General features: G+C 54.4%; 5 protein-coding genes across 5 annotated transcripts; 2 read left to right on the forward strand and 3 right to left on the reverse strand.

The window, feature by feature from the left end:
* Window positions 1–1901: 1901 nt before the first annotated feature.
* J4E90_007123 (uncharacterized protein) lies at window positions 1902–3821 on the reverse strand (the record flags this gene model as incomplete). The annotated part of the gene is made up of 2 exons (XM_051436664.1): window positions 1902–3754; window positions 3818–3821. The coding sequence occupies 2 exons, from the start codon at window positions 3819–3821 to the stop codon at window positions 1902–1904; spliced, it is 1857 nt and encodes a 618-aa protein (XP_051289410.1).
* Window positions 3822–4359: 538 nt separating this feature from the next.
* On the forward strand, window positions 4360–8784 carry J4E90_007124 (uncharacterized protein; the record flags this gene model as incomplete). Its single annotated transcript, XM_051436665.1, has 1 exon — window positions 4360–8784. One exon carries the CDS (start codon window positions 4360–4362, stop codon window positions 8782–8784), a length of 4425 nt encoding a protein of 1474 aa, XP_051289411.1.
* A 5698-nt stretch (window positions 8785–14482) lies between these two features.
* J4E90_007125 (uncharacterized protein) lies at window positions 14483–15871 on the reverse strand (the record flags this gene model as incomplete). Its single annotated transcript, XM_051436666.1, has 1 exon — window positions 14483–15871. One exon carries the CDS (start codon window positions 15869–15871, stop codon window positions 14483–14485), a length of 1389 nt encoding a protein of 462 aa, XP_051289412.1.
* Window positions 15872–17565: 1694 nt separating this feature from the next.
* On the forward strand, window positions 17566–20222 carry J4E90_007126 (uncharacterized protein; the record flags this gene model as incomplete). The annotated part of the gene is made up of 3 exons (XM_051436667.1): window positions 17566–17588; window positions 17655–17784; window positions 17856–20222. The coding sequence occupies 3 exons, from the start codon at window positions 17566–17568 to the stop codon at window positions 20220–20222; spliced, it is 2520 nt and encodes an 839-aa protein (XP_051289413.1).
* Window positions 20223–23970: 3748 nt separating this feature from the next.
* J4E90_007127 (uncharacterized protein) lies at window positions 23971–25114 on the reverse strand (the record flags this gene model as incomplete). Its single annotated transcript, XM_051436668.1, has 2 exons — window positions 23971–24907; window positions 24957–25114. 2 exons carry the CDS (start codon window positions 25112–25114, stop codon window positions 23971–23973), a joined length of 1095 nt encoding a protein of 364 aa, XP_051289414.1.
* Between the last annotated feature and the right edge of the window lie 1584 nt (window positions 25115–26698).

Genomic DNA, 26698 nt, shown 5'->3' on the forward strand with positions numbered 1-26698 from the left:
ATATGCGCTTCTTCGCCTCGACCGCACATCAGCACCCCTCCAACTAACACCGCGCCTTCCCGAGGCCTCAGAAAGTTCGTTGAACTCGACATCGCGACAATCGCTCGTTTACAGCCCCTCCTCCACCACGATGCTAGGCCTCAGTTACTACCACGATCAGATAGCGATCGCCCACTTCATCTGCTGCCTCATCGCCGGCCTCACAGTCTGCACACGCCTGTACGCCAAACTATCGACCAAACAAGGTCTTAGGAGAGACGACTATCTCATAGTATGGACCCTGATCGTCTACTGGGCCGCCATCATCGTCGCCCTACACGGTAGAACATGACCACTACAGTAGCTCTAACCATGCGCTGACTCTTTCACGACAGAGAGCTTCACGAACTTTGGACCCTATACCAAAACCGAAATTCTAAACATGCACTTGACCGCTGCCTCCCCGCGACTGATCCAATACCGTAAGGCCATGCTCACCGCCTTCCTCCTCGGGATATGGTCTCAATTCACCTGCAAACTCTCCATCCTCCTCTTCTACCGACGCATCTTCCGCACCTGCACCTTCCACCAGCGCGCCTCACTCTACCTAATAATCTTCACCTCGCTCTGGTGGGCCACCGCCGTCGCCGCCATGATATTTGTCTGCCGCTCCTTCGTCGTCAGCAGCCATACCCCGTCTGAGGCCGTCAAAGTGGCTGCTGAGCGCGGGAAATGGAGTGGAAAATGGCAGCAAGTATTCCAGGCTTTTCTCGCGCTCGACCCGGCGAATGATTTGGCTATCTTGCTCGTGCCGATTCGCACGGCGTTTACGCTGCAGATGGCGCGAAGAGCGAAGGTCGAGCTTGTGGGCGTTTTTGCGCTGGGCGGGTTTGTTGTTGTTACTAATGTGGTGCGGATTGTTGAGTTTTATACGAGACGGAAAGAGGATCCGAATGAGAGTAGGTCTTCCAAGGTTCTCTTGCTTCAATACCGATGGTCGTTTCCGCTGACGTTGACCAGTTTTCTATCATGCCACCGAACTTTGGACTAGCATCCATGTTTGTACTGCGGTCTTGTGTGCTTGTTTGCCAATCCTCAAACCGCTTTGGACGTCGGTCTCAACAAAGGTTAGGACGAAGGTTACGGGGATAAACAGGTCCAGTAAGCAGCAGGGTAGTACACAGGGGAGCGAGGCGGCTGTTTTGAATCAGGAGATACAGGATTGGAATGCTATCAAGAAGACAGTGACAGTCCACCAGACGTCTGCAGAAGCGTGAGGATCGAGAGGAGCGTCGCTGTTAGTAGCTAGACGAAAGAATAGAGTGCGAGTTTGACTCAGACTGCGGTGTGGTCTTGGGTGGTAGCTAGTCTTTTTTTGTTTTGCGAAAGACGTTGTTTACACCAAACCCATAACAACAATCAGATAAGATCTGGTACAGGTACCCGTACTCTACCATGGACCGGTCTGACAGAAATGAAGACGTGACGTCCGGGTCATCCACGTGGGAGTGGAGCTCCTCAACACGAGCCGCTTGAGGTTTAGCGTCCCGAAGAATTTCAAGCTTCGCGTAAACCTATCTTTCACATCACTTAGGCAACACACGCAGTAGCATCTAGTGGGGAGATTCTTGCACATAACTCGTTATCAAACCAAAGGTAATATGGTCATGCATCATGGCGTGACATGAGAGAAAAAACACACAACGCCAGTGGATCCCGAAGCACATACCACCCATAACCCAGGACCCGACTCTTCTGACGTCTCTCGAAACGCCGTTAGCACTGATTGCCGTTATCCGTAGATGCTCCCACCGATATCATGATCCCAGAATCGCCCCGCCATGTACACCTTGCCTTACCCTGAACTCCGGAAAAGAAGAACGATGGACTGTTGCCATCAGGTCCATCAGGTCCATCATGGCCTACACAAAGAAGGCATCCGGGAGGGTAGAAAGAAGAGCAAAGGAGACTACGGCACCGGTAGCACCGAGCAAGGGATAGGCAGCCTTGTTGAGAACCTTGCTGAGAACTGAGCGGGGAGTCTTCTTGGGACGCTGGGCAATAATGGCAGCCGTCTGGATTGCAGCAGCATCATCCACTGGAACAGCAGCTACCGAGTTTGAGGTTGCATGCTCATCGCCAACGGCGGCCTTGGATGCTTCGTCAAGAACGGCTTCTGGCTCGTCTGCCTCAAGCACATCTGCCTTGCGCTTCAAACCTTTCACAGATTCAGGTGTAGGCGGCTGCTCCTCAACGATCTCCTCGATAGAGACCTTGGTACGGCGACCTGGCTGCACCGGCGGGGAGGTCTCGAACTCGGGTACAAAATATGGTGGTGGTGTCTGCAGACGGCTCGCTTGCATGGGTTGGCTGGGATAGGGAGTGAATTGGGGCATGGGAGCACGAGCCTCATTCGCCTCTGCCATTGAGGCAAGAGGAGCCGGACTGAACAGGGACGGTCGGTCGCCAAAGTTGGTACCCAAGTAGTTTGGCTGCGGAATGCCCTCGGAGTACCATTCCTGAAGATCGTTCACTTCCCTGAAGGAGCGGTAGGTTGAATCGCACCATGGTGCTGCCCTAGACGCCGAGGGACGTGGCGGCAGAGGTGGAGGCGCGTTATCTCCATAAACGTTACTGTTCGACATGGAGTTGCTGTCAGAGCCCTGCATACCGAACATGTACAGGCGTGGTAGCGACGGCTGTGTGTTGGCTACGTCTTGTGGCATGTATACGTCCGAGAGCGAAAGCGTCGTTGTATCGCGCGGGAAGGAGTGAACAGTCTGGGGTACTTGGCTGTTGACGGACGCCTCGTTCTCTTTGTTGGATGAGGATGTGGTAGGTTTCTTATGCTCACTCTCTTTCATTTCCTCGTCTTCAGAATCCTGAATCTCTGGCTCGGAGTCAGACAGCATCTCGGAACTATCGATGCTGCCAGCCTCGCTGTCCGAATCAGAACCAAGGGCGGCCACGTCTTCTTCATCGCTAGAAGGGTTTGGACTTGCAGGCTCGAGGGAGTCGTCACGGCGAGACGCAAAGCTCTCTGGGTTGTAGTCCTCGTTGGGAAGAGTGGTGCGCATTGCGGACGTTGGGTAGTCGTCCTGACCAATACTGAGAGTGTGGCCATGCTCGTTTGGGTGCAGGACCTGATCCATGATCATGGTAACCTCTTCTTGGTCGTCGGCCTCCGAGTGGTCATCAGCTGCGTCGGAGTCGTCGTCGATGACGAAAGGATCGATCTGGCTGCCTCGGCGCTCTGCGACTTCCTCTTCGTCACTCTCGGCATCAGGGACGGTAAAGCCGAGGGAGAAGGGGCGTGATAGCTGCGACTCGAAAGTGTAGGTGCGGGCTACGAAGAACTCTGTGTGGGTTGGTGTCAGCTCAGAAGCTAGGGTAAGAGGAGGTTTGGAGGGCCTACGCGAGGACGTACCCTCATTACGGTTAACGTCAGTGCCGAACTGCAGGACATCGCCGTCGTTCAGCTTGGTGGGTGTGCTGGCAGACAGCCTCTGGCCGTTCAGCATGGTGCCGTGCATAGAGCCCTTGTCGGTGATGTAGACTTCCGGAACGCCGCTGTTGGCGTTGGCGGACAGGACAGCGTGCTGTCGTGAGATCACGGGGCTGTCGATGAAGGCGTTATGTGGTGCCGCCATGAGCTCTCGCTTGGCCGCGTTGCTGGACGCTCGACCGATGGGAAACTCGGTGTTGAGCGGCAGGTCGAACTCACGGGTCTCGTACGTGTCGTACCGCTTTGCGTCCCGGAGGACGATACGGAAGACTGGGGTGTCAGTGAGACGGGGAAAGAACATGGAAGATGGTGCGATGAGAAGCCTACTTGAACTCATGAGCAGAGAGAAGTGCGTCTCGCCAGAGAGTGACGCGAATACAGCCTTGGTTGGGAGGCGGAGCAGTTGAGGCGGGGTGAGGTTGAGCGGGGACGCTGTGTAGGTAGTACCGTGGGCGAGGAGGCAGGAGCAACCAGTAGCGTGTAGATTAAGGTGCTGCTGGCGTGGAAGGAGTGGGAAGAAGGGTAAAGCGAGTAATTCACGCGAAGTTATTGCAAACCTCGCCGTCACTATGGGCGGGGCAGAGAGACGGTCAATGGTGAGGCAGCCACCAGGCGGTGATGCTCCTGGTCACGACTGCCTTCCGGGGTACTATCAGCTTATCAGCCCGCAGTAGGGCGCATTAGTGGGTTTAGCGCAACGGGAAGGTTCCCCACCCTGAAATCTGCAGCGGCGCGACGAGAAAGTTGCTGCTGCACTCTGCTGTTGCCCAGATAATGACTCACGACGCGACGACTATGCGAGACGACGACCACTGCGACGACTCCCGGTAGCATCAACTCACCTCAGCGACCCCGCACAACCACCCCCCGCCACTATGGAGGCGCCGCGCAGCTCGGCCAAGCAGCAGGTCGTGGACCGCATCCCCGCGCGCATCAAGCACATCCAGTTCGGCATCTACTCCAACCAGGACATCGTGAACCAGGCCGTCCTCGAAGTCTCGGACCGCAATGTCTACGACCTCCAGCCCGCCGCCGACGGCACGCGCTCGCTCACGGCCAACGGGCCCATGGACACGCACATGGGAATCTCGAGCAAGCAGGGAAAGTGCGGAACATGTGGCGAAGGCCTCGACAGGTGCAACGGCCACTTCGGTCACATCAAGCTTGCGCTGCCTGCATTCCACGTGGGGTACCTGAAGCACATCATCGAGGTGCTCAACTGCATCTGCAAAGACTGTTCGCGCGTGCTGCTGGATGAGGTGGAGCGACGGAGATACCTGCGCAGTATGCGCCGGCCCGACATGGACACTTTGCGCAAGGGGGCAGTCACCAAGAAGATCCTTGACGACTGCAGGAAGAAGAAGACGTGCCCATACTGCAACGCCCTGCAGGGTACCGTCCGCAAGGTACCCGGCCACCCGCTCAAGATCATCCACAACCGATACGATGCCTTCAACCGGTCTACCGCGAAGACGAAGAAGCCACCCGCCGGCAAAGTCGAATTCGATCAGTCCTTCGATACCGCCAAATCCGCGAACCCCGATCTGGACAAGCACCTGAAGAAGGCTGTGGACGACATGCATCCGCTGAGGGCGCTCAACTTGTTCAAGAAGATATCACCGGAGGACTGCGAGTTGTTGGCCATGATACCCGAGGATGCGCGACCGGAGATGCTGATCTGGGAGTACATGCCTGTACCACCAGTCGCGCTCCGCCCATCCGTGATGCAGGAAGGCGGCGCGACCGAGGACGACGTGACCAACAAGATCGGAGACATATGTCAAATCAGCAGCATAATACGCGCTGGGCTCGCGCGAGGCTTCCCTCTCCAGATCCTGATGGAGCAGTGGGATTTCCTGCAGCTGCAGATTGCCATGTACATCAACAGCGACGCGCCTGGTCTGAAACAGCAGGGTCTTCAGAAGACCATGCGCGGTTTCTCCCAGCGCTTGAAGGGAAAGGGTGGCCGATTCCGTCAGAACCTTTCCGGAAAGCGTGTCGACTTCTCTGGTCGTACTGTCATTGGTCCCGACCCGAACCTGAGCATCGACGAAGTGGCTGTCCCGCAGCGCATTGCAAAAAACCTCACATACCCCGAAAAGGCCACACGATACAACATTGACAAGCTGAGGAGATTGGTGAAGAATGGATCGAACAAGTATCCCGGCGCCAACTACATCATCAGCGATCAGGGACCAAACAAGGAGCCTAACAAGACGTCACTTATTGGTCTTTCGCGATTCGATACTACGGGCGAGAAGCTAGAAGCCACTTCGAAGCGACTCAGAATTGGCGACATCGTTGAGCGACACATTGAAGACGGAGACATTGTCCTCTTCAATCGGCAGCCCTCCCTACACAAGCTCAGTATCTTGAGTCATCGCGCCAAAATCCGCCCATGGAGGACCTTCCGTCTGAATGAGTGTGTCTGCAATCCTTACAACGCCGATTTCGATGGTGACGAGATGAACCTACACGTTCCACAAACCGAAGAAGCGCGAACCGAGGCTACCGAGCTCATGGGTGTCAAATACAACCTTGCAACCCCCAAGAACGGAACACCAATTATCGCGGCTATCCAAGATTTCATTACTGCAGCATATCTCCTCAGCAACAAGAACAACTTTTACGATCGACGGACGTTTTGTCAGATTGTAAACTACATGTTCAACGGAGAAGGAGCCTTCGACCCAGACACAGGAAAAAAGCACCCTATCGACATCCCACCACCGGTTGTATGGAAGCCACAGGCACTTTGGACCGGAAAGCAGGTCTTCAACCTGCTGATGAAGCCATACAAGGGTTGTAGGGTGTTGATCAACCTCGAAGCGGCATGCAAGCAGTTCAAGAATACCCCCGATCAAGCTCCCGATCTAAATGAGAACGATGCTTATCTTGTCATTCGCAACTCTGAGGTTATGTGCGGTGTGATGGACAAGGCGACAGTTGGTGACGGTAAGAAAGACTCGGTGTTCTACGTCATGATGCGAGATTTCGGCCCCGATCACGCCGTGCAGGGCATGAACAGATTATCCAAACTGTCTGCACGTTGGCTCTCCAACAACGGCTTCTCTCTCGGCATCAGTGACGTTACCCCCGGAGAGAAGTTGAACAAGAAGAAGCAAGATCTCGTAGAAGAGGCTTACGCCAAGTGCGACAAATTGATCAAGGACTTCAAGGAGGGCAAGCTGCAGCGTGATCCCGGTTGCGACGAAGAGCAGACGATGGAGAACAGGATCGGTGGTATCTTGTCCGGTGTACGTCAAGCGGCTGGTGACATCTGTTTCGAAGAGCTCAGCAGATGGAACTCACCCTTGCTCATGGCCAAGTGCGGTTCCAAGGGTTCCAACATTAACGTCTCCCAAATGGTTGCTTCCGTCGGACAACAGATGATTGGCGGTGCCCGTGTCGCAGATGGATTCCACCACCGAACACTACCTCACTTCCCCAAAGCCGCCCGTCAGCCCGCATCGAAAGGTTTCGTCAGTAACAGTTTCTTCTCGGGGTTGACACCTTCCGAGTTCATCTTCCACGCTATGAGTGGTCGTGAAGGTTTGGTCGACACAGCTGTCAAGACCGCCGAGACTGGTTACATGAGTAGGCGACTGATGAAATCACTCGAAGATCTTTCTGCACAGTACGATGACACTGTTCGGAACTCTTCCGGAACTGTAGTTCAATTCCAGTACGGAGACGACAACCTCGACCCTGTAGACATGGAGGGCAAGGCAAAACCCGTGCACTTTGACAGGACATTCTCGCATGCCGTAACGTCGACGTGGGACAACTCAGAGTCGGGCCTGACGCCACAGGAAGTTAAGGAGTACACAGAGGCAAAGCTAAATACCGAACGAAACAAATATCCTAGGTTCAAGCTCGACGGCGTAACGCCGCTGGAGTATCGCGACAGGACTGATGGTGGCATCGACCAAAAAGAGTCTCTGCGTGACTTCCTCGATACCGTGCAAGACTACATCTTCAAGAAGGCACAGAAGCTTGAAACAACTCTTGCCTATCTGGGAGTAGTGCAGCCCGATCGCAAGAAGGATAGGAAGCAGTCTGCAGCTGATGCAGAGAAGTACGGCCTCGCTGATGGAATTGCGAAGATCTCGCACAGCGCGCTCGAGGCCTTCATAACGCTTTGTCTAACCAAGTATCATCGATCACGAGTACAGCCCGGTCACGCCGTTGGGGCCATTGGTGCTCAGTCTATTGGTGAGCCCGGAACGCAAATGACACTGAAGACTTTCCATTTTGCTGGTGTCGCTGGTATGTCCATCACCCAGGGTGTACCCCGTATCAAGGAAATCATCAACGCCTCGTCCTCCATCTCTACTCCCGTCATCGCCTGCGAGCTGTCCAACAAGGTCTCCGAATCCGCTGCGCGAATCGTCAAGGCGCGTGTGGAAAAGACGTACCTGCGCGACGTCATCTCCTACGTCGAAGATGTCTGGCACCCCAATGGCGCCTACATCGCCATGCGCATCGACTGGGACACCATCAACCAACTCTTCGTCGACGTCTCACCCCAAGAAATCGCCGCAGCAATCAACGCCCACAAGCCGCTCAAATGGGGCAAAGCCGGCGCCAACGTCCGCATCTCCTCCTCCATAATCCGCGTCGAAGTCCCCGACCCTTACGCCGCGAAAAAGCGACCCACAAAGACCTCGCGCAACCACAAGGAATTCTTCGAGCGCGTCCAACAAGTCAAAGCCCTCATCCCCGACGTCGTCATCAAAGGCTACCCCGACTGCACGCGCGCCATCATCAAGAAAGAAAGCAGCCCCAACGCCCAAGGCCAGTACGAATGCCAACTCCTCGTAGAAGGCTACGGCCTCCGCGACTGCATGACAACCCCCGGAATAGAACCCTACAACACAAAGTCCAACCACGTCATGGAAGTCAAAACCGTTCTCGGCATCGAAGCCGCCCGCGCAACCATTGTGCGTGAAATCGGAGATGTCATGGGTAACATGGACATTGATCCGCGTCACATGCAGCTTCTAGCCGATGTCATGACGTTCAAGGGCGAGGTCTTTGGTATCACGCGTTTTGGACTGCAGAAGACGAGGGACAGTGTGTTGCAGCTTGCGTCGTTTGAGAAGACGCCGGATCACTTGTTTGAGGCGGCGGCGAGGGGCAAGACGGATACGATTGATGGTGTCAGTGAGTGTATTATCATGGGGCAGAGCGTTAAGCTGGGGACGGGTAGTATGCAGGTTGTTAGGCCGCTGTATCTTGGGGCGGAGGAGCTCAAGGTTAAGAAGACGTTGTTTGAGGAGGGGTGGGATGCGCTGTGAGAGGGGGCGGATGGCAGAGATGTATATATGCATGGGATGGGCGTACACATGGCGCGGTTTCTGGGCGAAAGTGAGGTTATATGTATAGCGTGCATGTGCAATTCACAAATCCTTTTACAAGTATATCGAAACAAGTGGCGCAGAGATCATTGATCCAAGACATGCGCAGGCGATAACACACACAACTCTACCTTTCGTCTTCTCGCATACAACTTCCAATCGTACGTACACTGTATGCAGACCTTCACGGTAGTCAAAACTAATCCCGAACTCCTCTAAGCCCACCCAAGAAAATGAATAGAACCTCGGTCCACACACTGTACTACACCGTCGGCGCCGTCCGACACAAAACGCGTCCACTCTCCATCCACCGTTATCTCCATCGTCACAGTAAGCACGCACCCCAACAAAACGCAGCCACGCAGCATACACGCACCGTGTGGCCAGCACAACGAGCGGCGTAAACCCCCGCCACAACCCCTCATAATACCCTGCGCGCAGCCCTGCCCCACAAGGCTGCATATCGCAACCCGCAGCCCGCAGGACGCAGCAAGCGCAGGTCGCCACAGACGTCCAAAATTTGGTTCGCTAGGCAGAAGGATCGGGTTCCCTGCTCAGCCCTATATTGCATGGCAGGAGGGAGCGTGGCAAGGGTGGTAATCATCGGTATCCCCATGGCGTATTTTTTTTGCGCGAGCATTTGGTCCGTTGGCCAACATACGGTGTAAGATGGTAGGTGGGGTGAGACCATGCCGCGCGTTACTGCATTCGCGATTACTTGTGGCTGTGGTGTGGCTAGTGACCAGTTCACTCGGTCGGTCGGTCGTTGTGGAGATGTTTACTGCGGTGTAGCCCTCGCTGACGGTGGGGGTGCGGAAGGCTGCGTGACTGGTTGATGGGACGGAGGGAGGATTGTTTAAGGTGTCCAGGGCCTAGAATCTGACCGTAAGTGGACTGTGCTGTGGCCGTAGTCGTCACGACTTACCTGATACATTCGTCCCTTTGCCGCGCTGCTCCTCGGTTGGTTCCATCGGTTATAATGTACGGACGGTGAGATACTGGCGATTCAGCCTTATGGGCTGCAGGGCGCTGCTCGGCTGTTGCGCGACCGTTCCAACGTGCTTCGGCCGGGGAGAGGACTTACGCGTATCCCGATTAGTTCACTATGGTGTTGGAATGATTTGCATGGGGACAGATGACAGTAGCCAAAGGGCGAATGTTCTTGCATGACCAGCATGGAATTTGATTCTGAGCATCGAGCTCTGCAGACAGACTAACATGAAACTGCTAATACAGAACCGAAAAGTTGACAAGGAAAACTGTGTGTATGAACCTAGTCGTACGTACCGGCGTAGGCGTAGAGATGACAAAAGGTGAAACTGACTGCGAGGTCCTTCCGTGGCTGTAGCAGCCATCCGACTTCGACCAATGAAATAAGTGACGTGAATGAAACGACTGTTATACAGATGACGAGAATTGGGAAATTGGGCATACAAGCAGCCACAACAAGTATGGAGATGCGTGATGACCTCATTGAGGGAGGGCCGGGCCCATCTTGACAGTTATAAACCGCCGGACCTGCAGCATTGTGCGCAAGGCTTGTATCGTGGCGTCAGCACAGTCAAAAGGGACCGAGACTGCCGCTCTGACTGCATACAGCGCAAAGCACTTCCTCATCCAGGCTGAAGCCTGCAATGCCTCATCTGAAGAAGAGTGCGGTGCGGACCATGACGCCGCTGCCCCTACGAGGGCTACCCAGAGGAAAGCGCCAGATAGGTCGAACCCCCAGCAAGTTTGGACGTCTGATTTGGCGAGAGCAGAATGCAGGGCTGCAAGGAGAGTAACGCTCTCGGAGCTAGAGCCAGATATGCTTGCGTGCATGATATTTGCCGAATCCGCGAGTGTTGCACCATGAACTACCGATCTACAGTAGATCAAAGCAGCAATACGACAGCTCTCGTAGATCCAGTCAGGCTGTGTGTCGTATTCTGCAGAGGGCAGTAGAAGCAGATCGGAATAAATGTCTTGTAGTTCTGCGTCGCATGTCGCTATCTGGCCGCTTGAAATCATATGAGGGTCACCTTTGTGCGTCCACCTTGCCAGGAAGATGTAGGTACACCTCTGCATCTTTCGGATGATGTCGTTGGTAGTTGTTGAGCCGTTGCGGTATAGAGGGGGTATGTGCTCCTGGGAGGCTAACAGCGGCGAGATCGGACTGTTGTGACCGACCCAGGCTTCAGAAGATGATCGCGGTGTGAGCTCTACCGACTCGTTCTGTCCGCGACAGACGGCACAAGTGAGCATGACCCTTGGCCAAATTAGTGGATAGCAAAGATTGAGCAACAAGAACTTACAAGGTCATGAACGTCGCGATGTTTGGGCCTAGCCCATCTTGTCGACTCCTTATACAGGTCACCAAGCCATCCTGATGTACTCCGAATGCATCCTTCTCAGGGCTACCAATTTCGCTAATGAGCATATGAAGTATGCTGAGAATGGTGGTATCATCAGTGTCCAGTCGACCATGAAACAGCCCCAGCATCCTGGTCCTTGCATATACAGTAAGATCACTGTCGTACAGTAGGCCGTCGTCGAGATCTTGATAGACCAGTGTCGCGTGTACGTGGCTGAGGAACGAAAGATGATTGCCGCAAACGTATCTCATCCACGCTTGGTCTACTGCCATTAGTGAGTGCTTGATGTAGAGAAAGAAAGAGACAAACCGTAACAGTAGAAGGTGGTAGTGCCAATCCATTCACGCTTCAAATCTTCCAACAGCTCATGCCGCGGAGCGTTACCCCCGGGAAAAGGGTACCCAGGAACCTCGTCGAAGACTTGGGTCTGGCCATGAGGTGATGCTTCGGTGATTGCGGAATGTATCCGAGCGGCAAGCACTCGCACGGGATGGGTAGATGGTGATGGTATTTGAATGCCATGCGCATCCTGTTCCCACCCACTGCCATGATGTCTTGAGGAAGTCGCTGCCTGTGAGGCAATTGTGTGTGACATGCTGCTCGTGCTGGCTATCGCTGGGCTAGGTGTACGTGTCGTGACAAATGGTGTGCTACTGCCTTCTCGGCTCCCAGCTGTGTCCGTAGGTGACAATGCTTCGCGATGTGTGTACATGACGTGCGACCGTACTTTTCTCATGATCTTCCCATCCTTGAAATCATCCGGGTGGCTGGCGACGACAAATTGGAATGGGGGTCCAGGTGCAAGGGGTGGCTGGCGTTGGCGTCCGACTCGTCTCTTGGATGCCTTTTGATCGTTGGATGAGGCCATGTCGAAAGTGCGGTGCAAAGTTGTAGGCGGTTCGAGAGCTGTGGATAGAACCGAGTTGATGCTACTTGAGACATTATGTATCGCGAATGATCTTAGGTCATAAGTAGACGGAGGTGTAGGCAGTCGACAGATAACGTAAGATCCAGGTACCGTATGCGATGCTTCAGATCAGTGCTAACCTACCCTGAAGCCACATGCCATAGCCACACTGGGACACACCAAAGGGACTCCAGTACCGAACTGATCTCGGCTGTTCCCATGCAACTGTGGATGGAGGTCCATGTTTCATGAACCATACCCAAACCAAAATAGGCCAGTATCGAGGATCAAAAGTGGATCTCGCAGCGTACAACGTGGACATTCTCTTTGCAGTGTGATCTTGATCAACTGTACGTCGCGCACGCCGGTATGACTACCCTGCCACAGTACATACCGAATCGATGTCCGGCAGTGGAGCATAGTCGCTTTTCCTGGCGAATGCGGTCACCGCCCATCGTCCCGTACGAAAGCCGATGTGCGCCACAAGCTCCCTGGTCCGCAGAACGTTGCGGGAGGGAAGGATTAGCCTCAACGTAGTGTGTGGCTGATGCATGCAGCACCATCATCAACGACCGAGCGCCGGGAACTTGGACATGCCTGCTACGGCATACAGACCGCTACAACATCTCTTGATGATGCCAAGAGTTTCTACCGAGGCGTACTGCAAAGAAGTGAGACCCGCGAGGAAGACTTCGGCAGGTCTCCAGATACTCACATGGGTACTTCATGCTAGTTTGGAGCAGCCAGACCGGTTTCCTTACGCCCGTACGCTCCGACACGCGCGATTTGAACCACGACGATATGGCCAAGTTGTGCGTGAACGGCGTTGGCATGCTTGTAGATAATAAACCCATTTTCCCAGTTTAGTCTTAGTGTCCATTCACCCCGGTCGCTGCATATAAGCTGCAGGTGCACGCGATGAGAAATGCACAGCTTCCGGTCATTGGATCGCTTTGAGATTTTGAGACCGCCTGTCCAGTTGCATCAGCCCGTTGTAATTGTAAGCTCAAACTGAGATTCGCAGAGACATTGGTCCGTCGAATGCGTCATACTGTATGCAGGGGTAGGTATCCGCTGCTACACTATCAGCTAGGCGCGTCTGCCGTGTCCGTATCGTTCAAAAGCAACGCTCTGAACATTGCGATCTTGCATGCAAGATGCTGCATGCTGCATACTGCATCGGAAATCGCGAAGTCTTGAGGAACGGGGCTGTGAAGCAGCGCACATGACGATTTGCTGCCCAGAAAAGTAGATATAGTCGATCACTTCTTCTTCAGTTGATGTGAAGCGCGAGTTTCCATTCACGAGAATTGCATTCGCCAGCGATTGCTCGGGGTTGCCGTCGCTCTTTTGCTTTGTTGATACATGAGAGCTGTAAGCAGCAATGCCTCGGTAGGTAGTTAGGGCGAGTCGTTGACGGCACGAAGCGTCTTGTGGAGATGTGCTGGGGTGCTACGTTCTTGCTAGTATTCCCAACGGCGTAGTAATCGCGATAAGGTGTGTGGAAAACCGAATGACGCTTTGTTAGTGTTCATTGCGTGTACAGCTGCAAGCCATAAGTAGCCCACCCCCGATCACCTGAAGCTCCGCTAGAGATCGTGAGTATCAGATCGAAAGTTTTCCCCAGGTACCATCATGGACGTACCTTTGGGCCTTCATCCACATACGCTATTACGCTTTGAACACCCATGTCTTCAGAGGCGAACGCCACGATGACTGCATGACGATCAGTAGGCGGTGTGGAGCAGAAGCACTTGGCAGAGCATAATGGCTATTGGGGCTGAACATCAATTTTCCATTGTTTCGATCAGAGCTCGTGTTGCTGTGATATTAGAGTTGTGGGAGCGCACTCAGACCATCGGGTGTGGTGTTGGAGGGGAAGAGCGCGCCTGCATCCTATACTACCTAGTAGCGCCGTTGGCAACGCACGGGGCACCGTGATTATGTCACATAATCAGAGCGAGCGAGGGCAGGAGCACACGAGGGCATTTACGCAGCGCAGACTTGAAGGGTTGCGGAATCCATCCTGAATATTTCCTGACAATTGTATAGTACGTCACATGTTGACAGTCGCCCAAGGGAAGCATGAAAGTGTAAGTCTAAAGCATGAGTATCGTACGCAGTGGAGTATAGGTAACAGAGCAGCTCATACCAGAGCTCGTTCCTGATCTGAGGGGAAGCGGTATCATCTTCCATGGCATTAAGCGAAGTTTAGTGACAGTAGGAAGTGTAGGAATACATGCGAGAACGCCGAAGAGTGACGGGACCACACCCGGCCGCAATTGTCCACGCCCTGGTCTTCCGTCTGTGTATAACAGTGCCGCTCACCTCCCGTGTGAGTGGAGCATTCTGTATTTCTAACCCTGCAAGAACACGCTTAAGAAGTCTTGGATAGCGGATCCACATGATCGCCTTCGAAAGCAGCCTTGCTGGGATCGTTCCGTCTCATGATACCCTCAACGGGCCCAAGTAGTCGCTGGAAGCCGTTCTTTCCGAGTGTTGCGACCTTGACCTCGGTCTTGCTGACGACTGAGGCAGCGCGGGGAGCGTCGTTGAGCAAGGCTAGCTCGCCGAAGTAGTCGCCCTTCTGGTATTGGTTGACGGCGCTATCTACGCCGCGCTTGAAGACCTGAGCCTCGCCAGACTCAAGCAGGAAGAAGGATTCGCCGACATCACCTTCCTGGATGATGGTTGTCCCAGGGGGGTATTTCTTGGTTTCGAGAGCGTCGGCGATCTTGGAGCGCTCATAGGGAGTCAGGGTAGACAGCAAAGGAACCTCTTCCAGGAATCCTTCGTACATGCGGCGGCGCTGGAAAGCACTGTCCATGAGGATACGGCGGAAGGTGATGCGATCCAGTGCCCAGAGTGTAGATGACTCTGTCGAGGTGACTGTTGCAGCACGCGGGGCGTTGTACATGAGCGCTAGCTCACCAAATGAACCACCTGGTCCGACGGAGCCTACTTTGTCGCCAACGCCATCCATGCCAGCCTCGACCTTGCCCGACTTGTTGACGTAGATATCGAAGGCGCCCTTCTCGACGACATAGAAGTAGTCTCCGACGTCGCCTTGTGAGATGACCTTTATGCCTTTTGTGGGTATCGGCTTCTCGTGCAGCGCGCCGAGGACCATTGCCGACTGGTCGTCGTCGAGATGTGAAAAGAGGAAGTTGCCGGAGACGGCCGACTTGAGGCGCGACAGCTGGTCCTGCGTCTTCTGGTGGAAGGGCGGGGTGAAGTTGTCGGCGGCGCTGGAGGCGGGGTTGAGCGACTCGGCGGAGACGGAGGTGCGCCTGTTGGTGTTGTAGTTGCTGGGGAAGTTCTGGCCCTCGCCCGACAGAGGCGGCATCTGGGTGATGTTGTTCTTGGAGGAGCCGCCAAAGCCGCCAAAGTCGCCGAATGCGCTCGCACCCGCGTCGTTGTTGTTGGTGGAGCGGGACCGGTTGAAGTCGATAGCTCCAAAGGTCGAGGCCGTGGGCGACGTCATGGTGTCGTTCTCCTCCTCCTCTTCGAGACGCTGCATGGTAGATTTGGTGAAGCCGCTGCCGGCGCTGGGCGAGGTGCTGAAGGGGTTGTTGCCGGGGAACGAGTTCTCGGCACGGCCCTGGGGACTGGAGTGCTGTTGCGACAACAGGTATTCGGTGCGCTGCGACTCGAGACGGCGGTTAAAGAAGTTTGCGCAGAACTGGAGGATGTCGTGGGGCTTGTGCGAGAGGATTTCGCGGTCGAGCGTGGCGATCTCGTTGGAGTAGTCGGGAGGGAGGGACATGAGGGCGGTGGTGGTGAGGGGTCAAGCGCAGCTCTTTGACGTCGGTCGCGAGACGTGCAGGGATGGAGGCAGTTGTGCTGCGAGGGCCCGCGAGAACGTAGCGGCAGCGCGAGAGGGGATGCGTGAATGGGGGACGCAATGGCAGGCTGCACCGTAGGGGACTGGCAGCAGCAGGAGCGCGGTGAGGATGCGCAGGAGAGGGGGCGTGTGCGGGAGGAGCGATCACGGGTGTGGGATGGCGGGCAGGGCAGTCACTGGTAAGGATCGAGGCAAGCTTTCCTGGGGCTTATTATCTTCCAGAAGGCCTCTAGAATCCCTCGCACGCTGTAGGCTCACGGCGACATTTACGCGACGGCTGCCCGCTCTCGCCGCCGCAAATGGTGTGACTCCCACGCCCACAGAGCGCCTGTAGCACCAGGGCAAGACAGCTGCGAGAGCTGTCATAGCTGCTCAAGCCGTGCTTTAGCTCCCGCTGCCTGGCCTGCGCAGACTGGAGCTTGCACTAACATATCCCACACTTGAGTCGTGAACTATCAAGCTGAGACATTGTGTCGACAGGTGCGGCTCCGAGCTTTGATTGTCTTAAATCACATCGTCGAGTTCTTGTCGCCTAGCGAGATTCAGGATGGTGTTGTGGTGTCGCATTGACTCTCACGTCATCAAGTCGCGCATCCATGGTGCCCATCAGACACCGCACTACGAACTGCAAGACCGTGTGGGTAGACAGCATCGGGCAGGTCTCTGGCAATAGCAACTCTATGTCAAACGCCGTCTACTTCACAGCTTGTGCGATAGGACTCAGTCGCTCAGACGAGCACGGCATGGGAGGCGCAACCTTGCAATTGGCGGTGAGCCACACATTCAACATGGGCACCGATGCGGTGAATCCATCAACATGTTGAGACGCGGTGCAGGAAAGATACGAAAACTCTGATCAAGAGGCGTTCCAGACGGTATTTGAGATAAGGCGACGACAAAATCATCGAGTGGTACCTAACATAGCCTTGGAGGTTACTGTAGGTAGCAGCTCACGTGCGACCCCGGAATCCGCCCAGATATCCCGACAGGTCCAGGACATGGCGATGACGCACAAAGCCGGCCATGGGAGGCGCACAGGCACGCGGAGCAAAACTGGAGGGGCCGTCGTGTCGCTCGGCCTGCGAGATGAGGCGGCTGGATACGGATTGCATGCGCAGCACAATTCGACTGTGCACGGTGGCCTGAGAATTGTGAAGAGTCGCAGCAATTGAGCTCGACGCCATGGAGATTTCGTCATTGCACATGCTCGCCGTCGGTCCCGCGTGTTCCAGGGCTCGCGCGATGAACGGCATCCCGCCAAGCTTTCCTGCCGCTAGCAGCGCCGTCTCTAATCTTGCAGACTCAGCGCCTTGTCGCGACCAGACCGCCAGCCTCGCCAATTCTGCATCTACAAGGCATATCTGTCGCGCTCCTGACTCTGTGTTTGTGCCTGCATTGAAATCGCTGCTGTTTGTCGCGCGAAACAGTCGCAAGCTCCATCTTCCCCAAACCGTCCGAGCGCGCACTCAAGCCGCAAGCTAGCTCGCTCCACCCAACGCAGCTCCTGATCCTGACTTACCAACCACCTCCACACCTCTCCTCCCTGCGCCCAAGACAGGTCTTACTCCCTCCTCCCAACTCTGCAATCCCTGATCCACGTCCATCGCTGCGCTGATATGGGCAAATATACTTTCACTTGGTACGTTCGCGCCTGCCTCACGCCCACCTAGGCACCTTCCGTGCCCAACTGCTTACACGCGCACAGGGAACACTCGGCCAATGAGGTCTACGTGACTGGCACCTTCGATGACTGGAGGAAGACGGTCAAGCTCGAGAACGAGGATGGCATCTTCAAGAAGACGGTCGAGCTGCCTAAAACCCACACTCAGTACAAGGTGCGCACCTCTCCCGTCGCATACCGTCAGCTTCCCCGTTTGCGCAGACTCTGCTAACACGTCTGCCACAGTTCGTCGTAAACGGCAACTGGTGTACCAACGACAGCGCGCGTAAGGAAGACGACGGTCACGGCATCATCAACAACGTCCTCCTGCCCGAAGATATCGTCGACGAGGAGCCCGTCAACACCATGTCCTCTGCCGCGCCCGAGACCACAACCGCTGCGCTAGCCGGCGCTGTGCCCAAAGAGAGCGAGAAGGACGCCAAGTCCAACTCTCCTCTCCCTGGCGCCTTCCCCGAGACACCGTACGCAGAGACACCTGGCAGCGAACCGCAGACCTTCAACGTCGCGCCCATTCCCGCTACCTCTGGCCTCGGCAACCCCATCAAGCTTGCGCCTGGCGAGCCCGTTCCCGAAGCGAGTACTCTCACAGACAACACCGTAGACTCGACTGTCAAGCATGACAAGGAGCCCGAGCAAGAGGCTTCTGCATTCGGTATTGCGCCCATCCCCGCTACTGCTGGCGCTGGCAACCCCATCCACCTTGCGCCTGGCGAGAAGGTGCCCGATGCCAGTACCTTGACCTCCAACACCGTCGACAGCACAGTCAAGACAGACCCCTCTTCTTACGAGAAGTCCGATGCTCTCCCTCCCCTCGCCTTCACTCCCCAGGCTGAGCGCGATGCCAAGGGTGGCATGTTCGGTATCCCTCCTGTCATGGGCAACATGATCCCAGAATCGAGCCTCCCTATGGGCGCTGATGCCAAGGTCGAGGAAGACACCGGCGTTACGATCCAATCCTCTGCTCCTCACAGCACAACCGCCGATCTCGCCGCCCAAGTTCCCCTAGAGCCACGCGGTGTCCCCGAAACTGTCACCGAAAGCCAGCAGGAGGCTCATGTCGATCCCGAGGCATCTGCCAACCCAGAGGCTGTCATGGACAAGAAGGAGATGGAGCAAGAGCTGAAAGAGACCGTCTCTGAGGCGCCCGCAGCTAGCGGAGACGCTGGTTTGAGCGACACAGCTAAAGCTGCCGCCGCCACTGCTGCCGCTGGCGCGACTGCTGGTGCGGGTCTCTTCACTGCGGCTGTCTACTCTGCCAAGGAGAAGGCTGCTGAGGCTACTGGCATGAACGAGCCCAGCACCTCCACTGCCGATGAGGTTCCGTCCATTGTTGCCGAGAGCCAGAACACAGCACATGCGGAGCCCGAGGCCGCAGCCAGCCCTGAGGCTGTTGCTGAGAAGTCCGCCATGGAGCAGGAGCTTCTTAGTGAGGTACCCAAGACCAACGAGACTGGTCTCCCGGCTCCCGCCATTGCCATTCCAGCCGTCGTCTCTGAGAGCCAAAAGGAGGCTCACGCAAGTCCTGAAGCAGCATCCAGCCCCGAGGTCGTCGCAGAGAAGACTGCCATGGAGTCTGAGCTGTTGCGCGAGGTCCCCAGGACCAACGAGGCCGGCGAGCCAGCCCCCGCCGTTACCGCTGCCACAGCCACTACTGCTCCTGCTGCTACTTCTGAGACCGTCTCCAGCGACGTACCCGAGGTTGTCGCTGACAGCCAACATGAGGCACACGTTAGCCCCGAAGCCGCTGCTAACAGTGAGGCCGTAGCAGAGAAGTCGGCCGTCGAGTCTGAACTACTCGACAAGCTCCCAAGATCTGAGGAATCTGGTGAGCCTGCTCCTGTACTGACTGCTGCAACCACCGAGACTGCACCTGCTGAGACCACACCTGCTGCTGCGACTGCTGCGGGAGCTGCGGTTGCTGCGACCGCTGTTGCTGGTGCAACTGCTGCTGTCGTAGCCGGCACTACCAGAGAATCAGTCAACGAGTCCGTTGCTCGTGATGTTCCGGATGTCGTCGCCGAGAGCCAGAAGGAGGCGCACGTCAGTCCCGAGGCCGCTACCAATGCTGAGGCTGTCAGCGAGAAGCGGGCTATGGAGACTGAACTTCTCCAAGAAGTGAAGTCAACTGAGGCTACCGGCGAGCCAGCTCCCAGTGCTGCTGTTGTAGGAAGCCAAAATGCCGCTGGCCTCTCCGATGAGGCCCTTGTCGATACTAAGCCACTCAAGTCCTCCAGCGAGCCCAACGCACTCAACGCGCCCGCATCGGAGCCTGCTCAGCCGCCAACCTCCAAGCCCATCGACTCTACTACCGAAGTCGCATTCAACAAGCAGGAGCCAACTATCACCGAGCAGACCCAGCCAACTGTCACCACCGGCGTAGAGACGACCAAGACCGAGGCCACTAGCTCTGCCCCAGCCGCACAGCTGGCGCCAGAGAGTCCCGCTAAGAACCTCAGGAAAGACTCAGACGTCTCTCCCAAGGGCACTCCAGGCAGCCAGAGCATCGCTTCTGGTGCTGACGATAAGAAGAAGAAGCGCCGCTCTTTCTTCGGCAAGATCAAGGACAAGCTATCCAGCAAGGACAAGAACTAGATGTTTCATCTGTCTTTTCTCGGTACTCTCAGGCCATCTTCATCCATCACGAGGGTCTTTGGAGCTTGGTAATACCCGGGGTTCATGCGCTGTGCTTTCTCACTCTTCCCCTTCATCGTTCGCCACGGAGTTTGTGCTTTTGGTCTATACCATTTTCCTTCCTGTGTCTGACATGTTCCATAGCAATCTGTTGCGTCATTTCTGTTCATATGCATCTCGAGACGTAAGAGAACGGGGGTAGACGGAAGAGATTGCACTCATAGTATACCTGGGTTGCTCGAAATAAGTTGGCCACCGATGTCGAAACGTGGGGTATTGGCATGCCAGCGGGATTGTATTTAATTTGCTAATGACGATGCGTTAGATTCGCTTCACACTAATCTCATCTCAAAACCTCCACCGCCTGCCACATTCATCATCAACTATTGACTTTCACAATGCACGAACGATCATCGATGTCGTAGCATCACTCGTCCACAGCCCGTCACTATCGAGCACATGAATTCACTATACGCGATGTTCGTATCGCACTGTGCACATACCATGGCGCCTCCCTCCGTCTATACAACTTGCCTCCCATAAACATCCATACGATTCTAACGTACCACACAACGGAACAACAACCCACAGTAACTACACTGCCCTACTACTCTAACAACGTCAAAGACTCAGTTTCGAACATATCGAAACAAAGACTAAAGTAGACACCTTCCACCAACGCAACACAACAATCACGGCTGCTCAACGCTATGTCGTTCTACGGTTTTGCTCATGGCGCCGACCGCCATGACGCCGGCTGCACTTTTCAGCAGTCACCTCAACCACGCAACATTTCCCGTCACATTCGCAATCACAGCGAAGGCTCCCAATACCGACCCACGCACCATGCCAGAGTTCGCTCTCGTTATGGAGCTGCAACGGAGTTAACGCAAATGATCGATGACCATGCGGCAACATGGCAATCGCTTATCGCACCTGCTCAGAACAATCGGCCAGCGAGTCAGGGCACTATGATCGTCGATTGGGATGGTAATATGAAACCGATCGTTCACTACCGAAGGAAGTCACAGGAGGAGCAGGACCTCGCGGCACTGAATAGGTCATCAGCACAGCCTCTGCCTTTGTCAATCCGACGCGGTGTCCCGAACATGGATCCAATCATGATGGCACATGAGCAGAAGCCACTGCCATCGCTACCCACCGACGGACAAACACGTCTTCACTCTCACATTCGGACATCAGAGGAAAGTAATAGGACGTCCTCGGAATCACTCTCCTATCATAATTCTTCGCGCCACGACTCTGTCATTTCCGATGACCAGCCTTCACCCCGTCGCCGCCTCGACCTGCATGTCCGGACATCTAAAAAAGTCCCTACAACCCCAGCCCCCTCATCTTCAAAAACACCAATATACGAACAAAACTCGTGTATCAGAATGGTAAACGGGATATTAACCTACTATCCCTCTCGCGTCTCACAAATCAGCGGTGTCACTCGCCCGGGCTACGTCAAAGGCTATGACAATGACACCAAAATCAGATACGAGACCGATGGCCAGTCATTCTACGCGCACCGCAGTGCTGAGCAATTATTTTCACCCATATCCGACCACTTTGACGTTGATGAGGATGAGTATAGCCAAGAAGGCGAGACGCACGTTGAAGATCAAGGGACCACTGCTCTACCGGCTAAACGAGTAAAGAGGAGGAGTAGTGTTACTAAGCTGGTGGAGAAGGTACTCTCCAAACTTGACGGGCTGGGGCTGACGAAGAAGCTCAAGGATGAACGGAAGAGCAATAAGAAGAAGCAAAGTTGGCGCGAGCATGGGTATCATGATTGACAATTAAAAAATGGATTTGAAAAAGTGCTTTCAGGATCTACTTTGCTCACAGTGATGTTTGATTAGCTAACAGGAAGACAGCATACTGTCGAGTGAGTATGCGTGGGAGTGAGTGGAAATGACTCATTGTGGCTTGAGGTGACTGCGCCGAGGATAGCTTGGCACGTGACTTGGTGGTCGCCAGTATTCCCCGGGCCAGTAAGTGTGAACTAATTTACCTATATAAGATTTGAATGCCTGGATACATCGATTGGCCAGAGCCAAACCGATCGCATTCGCGCCTTCACACGAGAGGTACTTTCCTACATTCTCAGCCGAGAGCCCGCTACTCCTTCTCCACGCAACTCTCACAACAAACAACTACACAAACAATATCAGAGATGACATCGGAATCGCGGACAGCGTTTCCTTGTAACACATGTTCTCTTTCTTTCACAAGCAGTGCGCTACAGCGTGCACACATGCATCAACCCTGGCAGTAAGATCATCCCGAGCATGTAAACGCGGAAGTGATTAGACTGACGTTCTGTGACAGCATCCACAATCTCAAAAGGCGCATTTCTGAACTGCCAGCTTTATCCGAGCAAGACTTTGGAATGCTCGAATACAAGAGCGAGGAGGTCACGCACCGACAGAGAAAGAACGACGATGCTCTGATACGAAAACCTCGGACAGCTGTTGCGCGCGACATTAGCGGACGCGATACCAACTCCAAACTATCGACAGCACATACACAAGACGACTATTTCAAGACTTCGTCCTCAACAAGATGTCTCTTTTGCCCCTCTTCCTCTCCTACTCCAACCACAAATCTAGACCACATGTCAACACAGCACAGCCTCTTCGTACCTGCACCTTCGCAACTCTACTCTTTAGGGTCTTTGCTCTCATATCTGGCCGTTCTGGTTTACGAATATCACGAGTGTCTCTACTGTGGACAAGAGAAGGGAAGTGTAGATGCTGTGCAGACGCATATGCGGGACAAAGGGCATTGTATGATTGAGATGGCTGAGTTGATAGATTTCTGGGATACGGAAGTAAAGGAGGGGGGTAGCGAAGATTGGAATTACGAGATGGCCGCCGAGACGCATTCACCATCTGGATTGGCCATTAACCCCCAGCGTAGCAATAACGCAGATGAGACGTCATCAAGAGCTACCAACCCAACTCTCGCACGTTCGCAGCGCCGCAGTCCAAGACACCGAAAATTAAAACCCGCGGTTACTGCCGCCGAATCTTTACCCTCCCAAGAACCTCCTGCCACACATTCACAGCCCGGTCATCTATCTTCATATCACAACAGCAACGATCCCCACCGTAACCTCACTACCACCCCGCGTACGGCGAAAGGTCTGATCGGTCTGTCAGACCGACAACTCCGCACTCTTCAGATAGTCGATAGGAGAATGAAGAGCAGAGAGGAAATCGCAAAGGCCAAAAGAATGTATGCGTCTCAACAGCAGCCAGTCAAGACTATGTATTACAAGACCGAGAATCCTGTGTATCAGGCTGGATGATCAGGTGGGGGATGGATATATGGCATATGATGGTTCTGTACGCGTTGGTGTGAGGACTACAAACGTGTTGGCAACTGCGTAGTGAAGTGTTGAGTTGACCTAGGAGGTATTCGCTGATGATACGAAGGCTGCGTGCAGTTGTCGGAGACGTATGTAGCCTGCAAGAGCTATAATGAAGAGCGATGTCGGAAGATCATAGTGTGTTGGAGGATGCTAGGCTTACTTGTGTATTGAGTCATTTCGTCTACTGTATACTAACCCAGGAGCTATTCACTAAGTGTACAGAGCAAGATGCACGTCCTCGCAAACCTATGTAGGCGGCAAACAAACTCATAATGAGCCACCGAAGCACTCAAAGTACGCTGAAGAGAGCAACGCATACACGGATATCTACATACCAGACTCAGCCCTCTTCACCCACAAGTCCAGATCAGCGCTATCGAGCAGGCAAACGTCTTCATCGATGTCCATCTCATTTTCACCGCCATCCGCGTATAATTCCTCGATGTCGTCCTCGTACGACTTGTCAGGCTCGTCCAAGCTCAAGACATTGAAGGCGCTCAAATCACCGATATCCACAATTTCTACCTGCGAGCCGATGTTTCGAACGCCAGGCATGTCCGCGACTAGACCTTGGAGGAGAGCGTTTCCCTTGCAATGCTCCAGAATGCGTGTGGACTCGTAGTAGAAAGTGGGAGGCGCCGAACTGGAAGATGACGCAGGCGGTGCATCGGCGGCTCCGTCCTGACCCTGACCCTTCTTTCCCTTGCCCCTGATCCTCTTCTTCTTCCCCTTGGTGGCTGCTTCGTTGAGAGCATCTGCGCCACCCGAGAACGAGAAGTCGAAGAGCTGTTGTGTAGCTGCCAGCTTGGTCTTGTCCCATTGCGGGCTGTTGCGGACACGAGCGAGGTACTGAGTCATGTGAACCTTCAAAGCATCGGTGCGCTTCTGATTGAGGACGATGAAGTGATCTGGGTGCTGCTGGAAGTGCCAGGCAAAGCGTAGCATGTGCTTCGTAGGGTTCGCCGGATCGAACTGCGGGCCAAGCGAGGCGTGTTGGTCGTATTCCATGCAGGCGAGAGTATAGGCGGCCTGTAGGGGTGTGTCGCTATTGTTGAGGCGGGCGGCGAGGTTGGCAAGTAGACGGGTACGGGTTTCGCCGCGGTACCTGGAGAAGCTAAGGTTTCTTTCGATCGAAGAACAGAAGTACGCCACAATCATTTGCTCGGGCCATTGCTGCATCGGAGTGCTAGCTTGGAGAGCCTTCATGATGTCGCCGCGATATTTGAGGAAGCCGGCAAATGTCGCGCCTTCGTTGACATTGGCGCTGCCGTACTGTCAGTAAATTATCAAAGAGAACGGCCTAGAGAACTTACACATGGTAGGGAAAGAACTGCTGCTGTGGCGAGGGACGGAGAATGGCGTCTAGGGAGAGAGTAATGTCGCCCTTCAGAGCACGCGGAATCCCCTCTGTCTTGCGCCGAAGCAGCTCTTCGAGGGCAGTGATGTCGTTGTGGGTGAGTTGTGGCAACATGATGGTCGCGGCGATTGGAGGCTGTATACTAGTGTTGTAATGCGTTGATACCAGCTACGGAATGGAAGAGAAGGAGAATGAGGAGAAGGGGAGCAAAATTGAAGACTATACACCAGCTAGCGGCTGCAAGATTAGGTGACCGTGACAAGAGTTGCTCTCCCACCTGCTGAAAGTGGGGTAGAGGAGGGTAACACAAACACTTTTGCCGCTAGGATTAGCGGTGACGCGCGACCTGGCTCTACAAGTAAAGGTAAGCGAGCTTAGCAGAAAGACAGAAAAGAAGTAAAGGCGAAAAATAGGTTCTACTACATCTAGAGTCAGAGGCAAAAAAATGGTATTGCATGCTGCTGCTGGGATCCTAACAGACTTGGTAATTGATCCCACTCGCTTCTCTGCATGTCTTTTGTTTTAAATAGTGTTGTGGCTTCTGCCACTACCTGAGTGCCGGTAAGGCGAGCTCGAAGGTAGTGACAGGAGCGGGGCTCGAACTGACGAACCATGTTCGAGCCCCTGATCTGGTTAAGTGAGTAAAGTTGTTAATGAGAGGTAGGGACGTACGCATTATAGCCATGAGGGCGCTGTATGTTAGTGATGGTAATCTCAGAATATTGGGTTTATATACCGACTCAAGTTTCGGATCGCGATATCCTCAGAAGTGAGGCACGGGGAGTTGTGAATAAGAGCGGTCGCTGTGCGCTCATAACGTGAAAATCGCACGATAAGCGTCGGTATCAGGCCGCCTATACATCTAGTGAAGGAGGCAGGTCAACCCGCCACTCGCCAAGGGTGACTAAGTGTCGTTCGAGCGTGCGCTACGATCGCTCGAGGCAGGCGGAGGATTGTAGCCATCAATCGGGGCTGGGTACATTAGAGGTAATAGGTAAGGGCATCCACCGTGCGGCAAACCTCAAGTAACTCACCAGATTGTAAGCCTAAGTAAGAGAACGGATGCGCCAACATCGCAAGAAAAGAGGTGGAAACAAGGAAACGAAATTAACGCGGCAAGTAAAGAACTGATAGATGATAGAACAGCCAGATGGCTTCGTGAAGCTTGCGTTATTGAGAGGGAATCTCCGAAAGCGGCTCTGCCGCACTCAACCACACTGTGAGCAGAAACGCTCTCTGCTTCAGCAAGAGGTAGTAGGAAAGATAAGCAACAGCACATCAATGGCGAAGCGCAAAGGTATATGTATAGAAGAGATTAGAGACGCGTTGTGAACAATTTTCGCGGTGAGATGTGATGAGGTTTGAAGCTCTGAGGTTGTGAAGAGACGCGTCAAACTTCGCGCGCTACGCCCCTTCGGGAACGGCAGCCCACATCCTCCGCGTGCACCTTCCACGAACACTTCAATCGACTTCATCCTCACTATTGTCATCACTGTGCGAGCCAGGTCTCGGTACAATCTGATTCTGAGGGATCTTCCAACTTCTCGAATCTGCTTCAGCTTCGTTGCAGCTTTTCCATCAAAATCGGTCATCGGCTACCGCTAGTCGGCAGAGCGGGCTCGGTCTAAGTGGTTGCTGGCTCAGAACGTGAGAGACGCTGAGCCTTCCGATGTCTTGGAATAAAGATCCATACTTGAA

The sequence above is a fragment of the Alternaria incomplexa genome, assembly GCF_024043165.1.
Source record: "Alternaria incomplexa strain BMP 0042 chromosome Unknown scaffold_10, whole genome shotgun sequence".
Lineage (NCBI taxonomy): Eukaryota > Fungi > Ascomycota > Dothideomycetes > Pleosporales > Pleosporaceae > Alternaria > Alternaria incomplexa.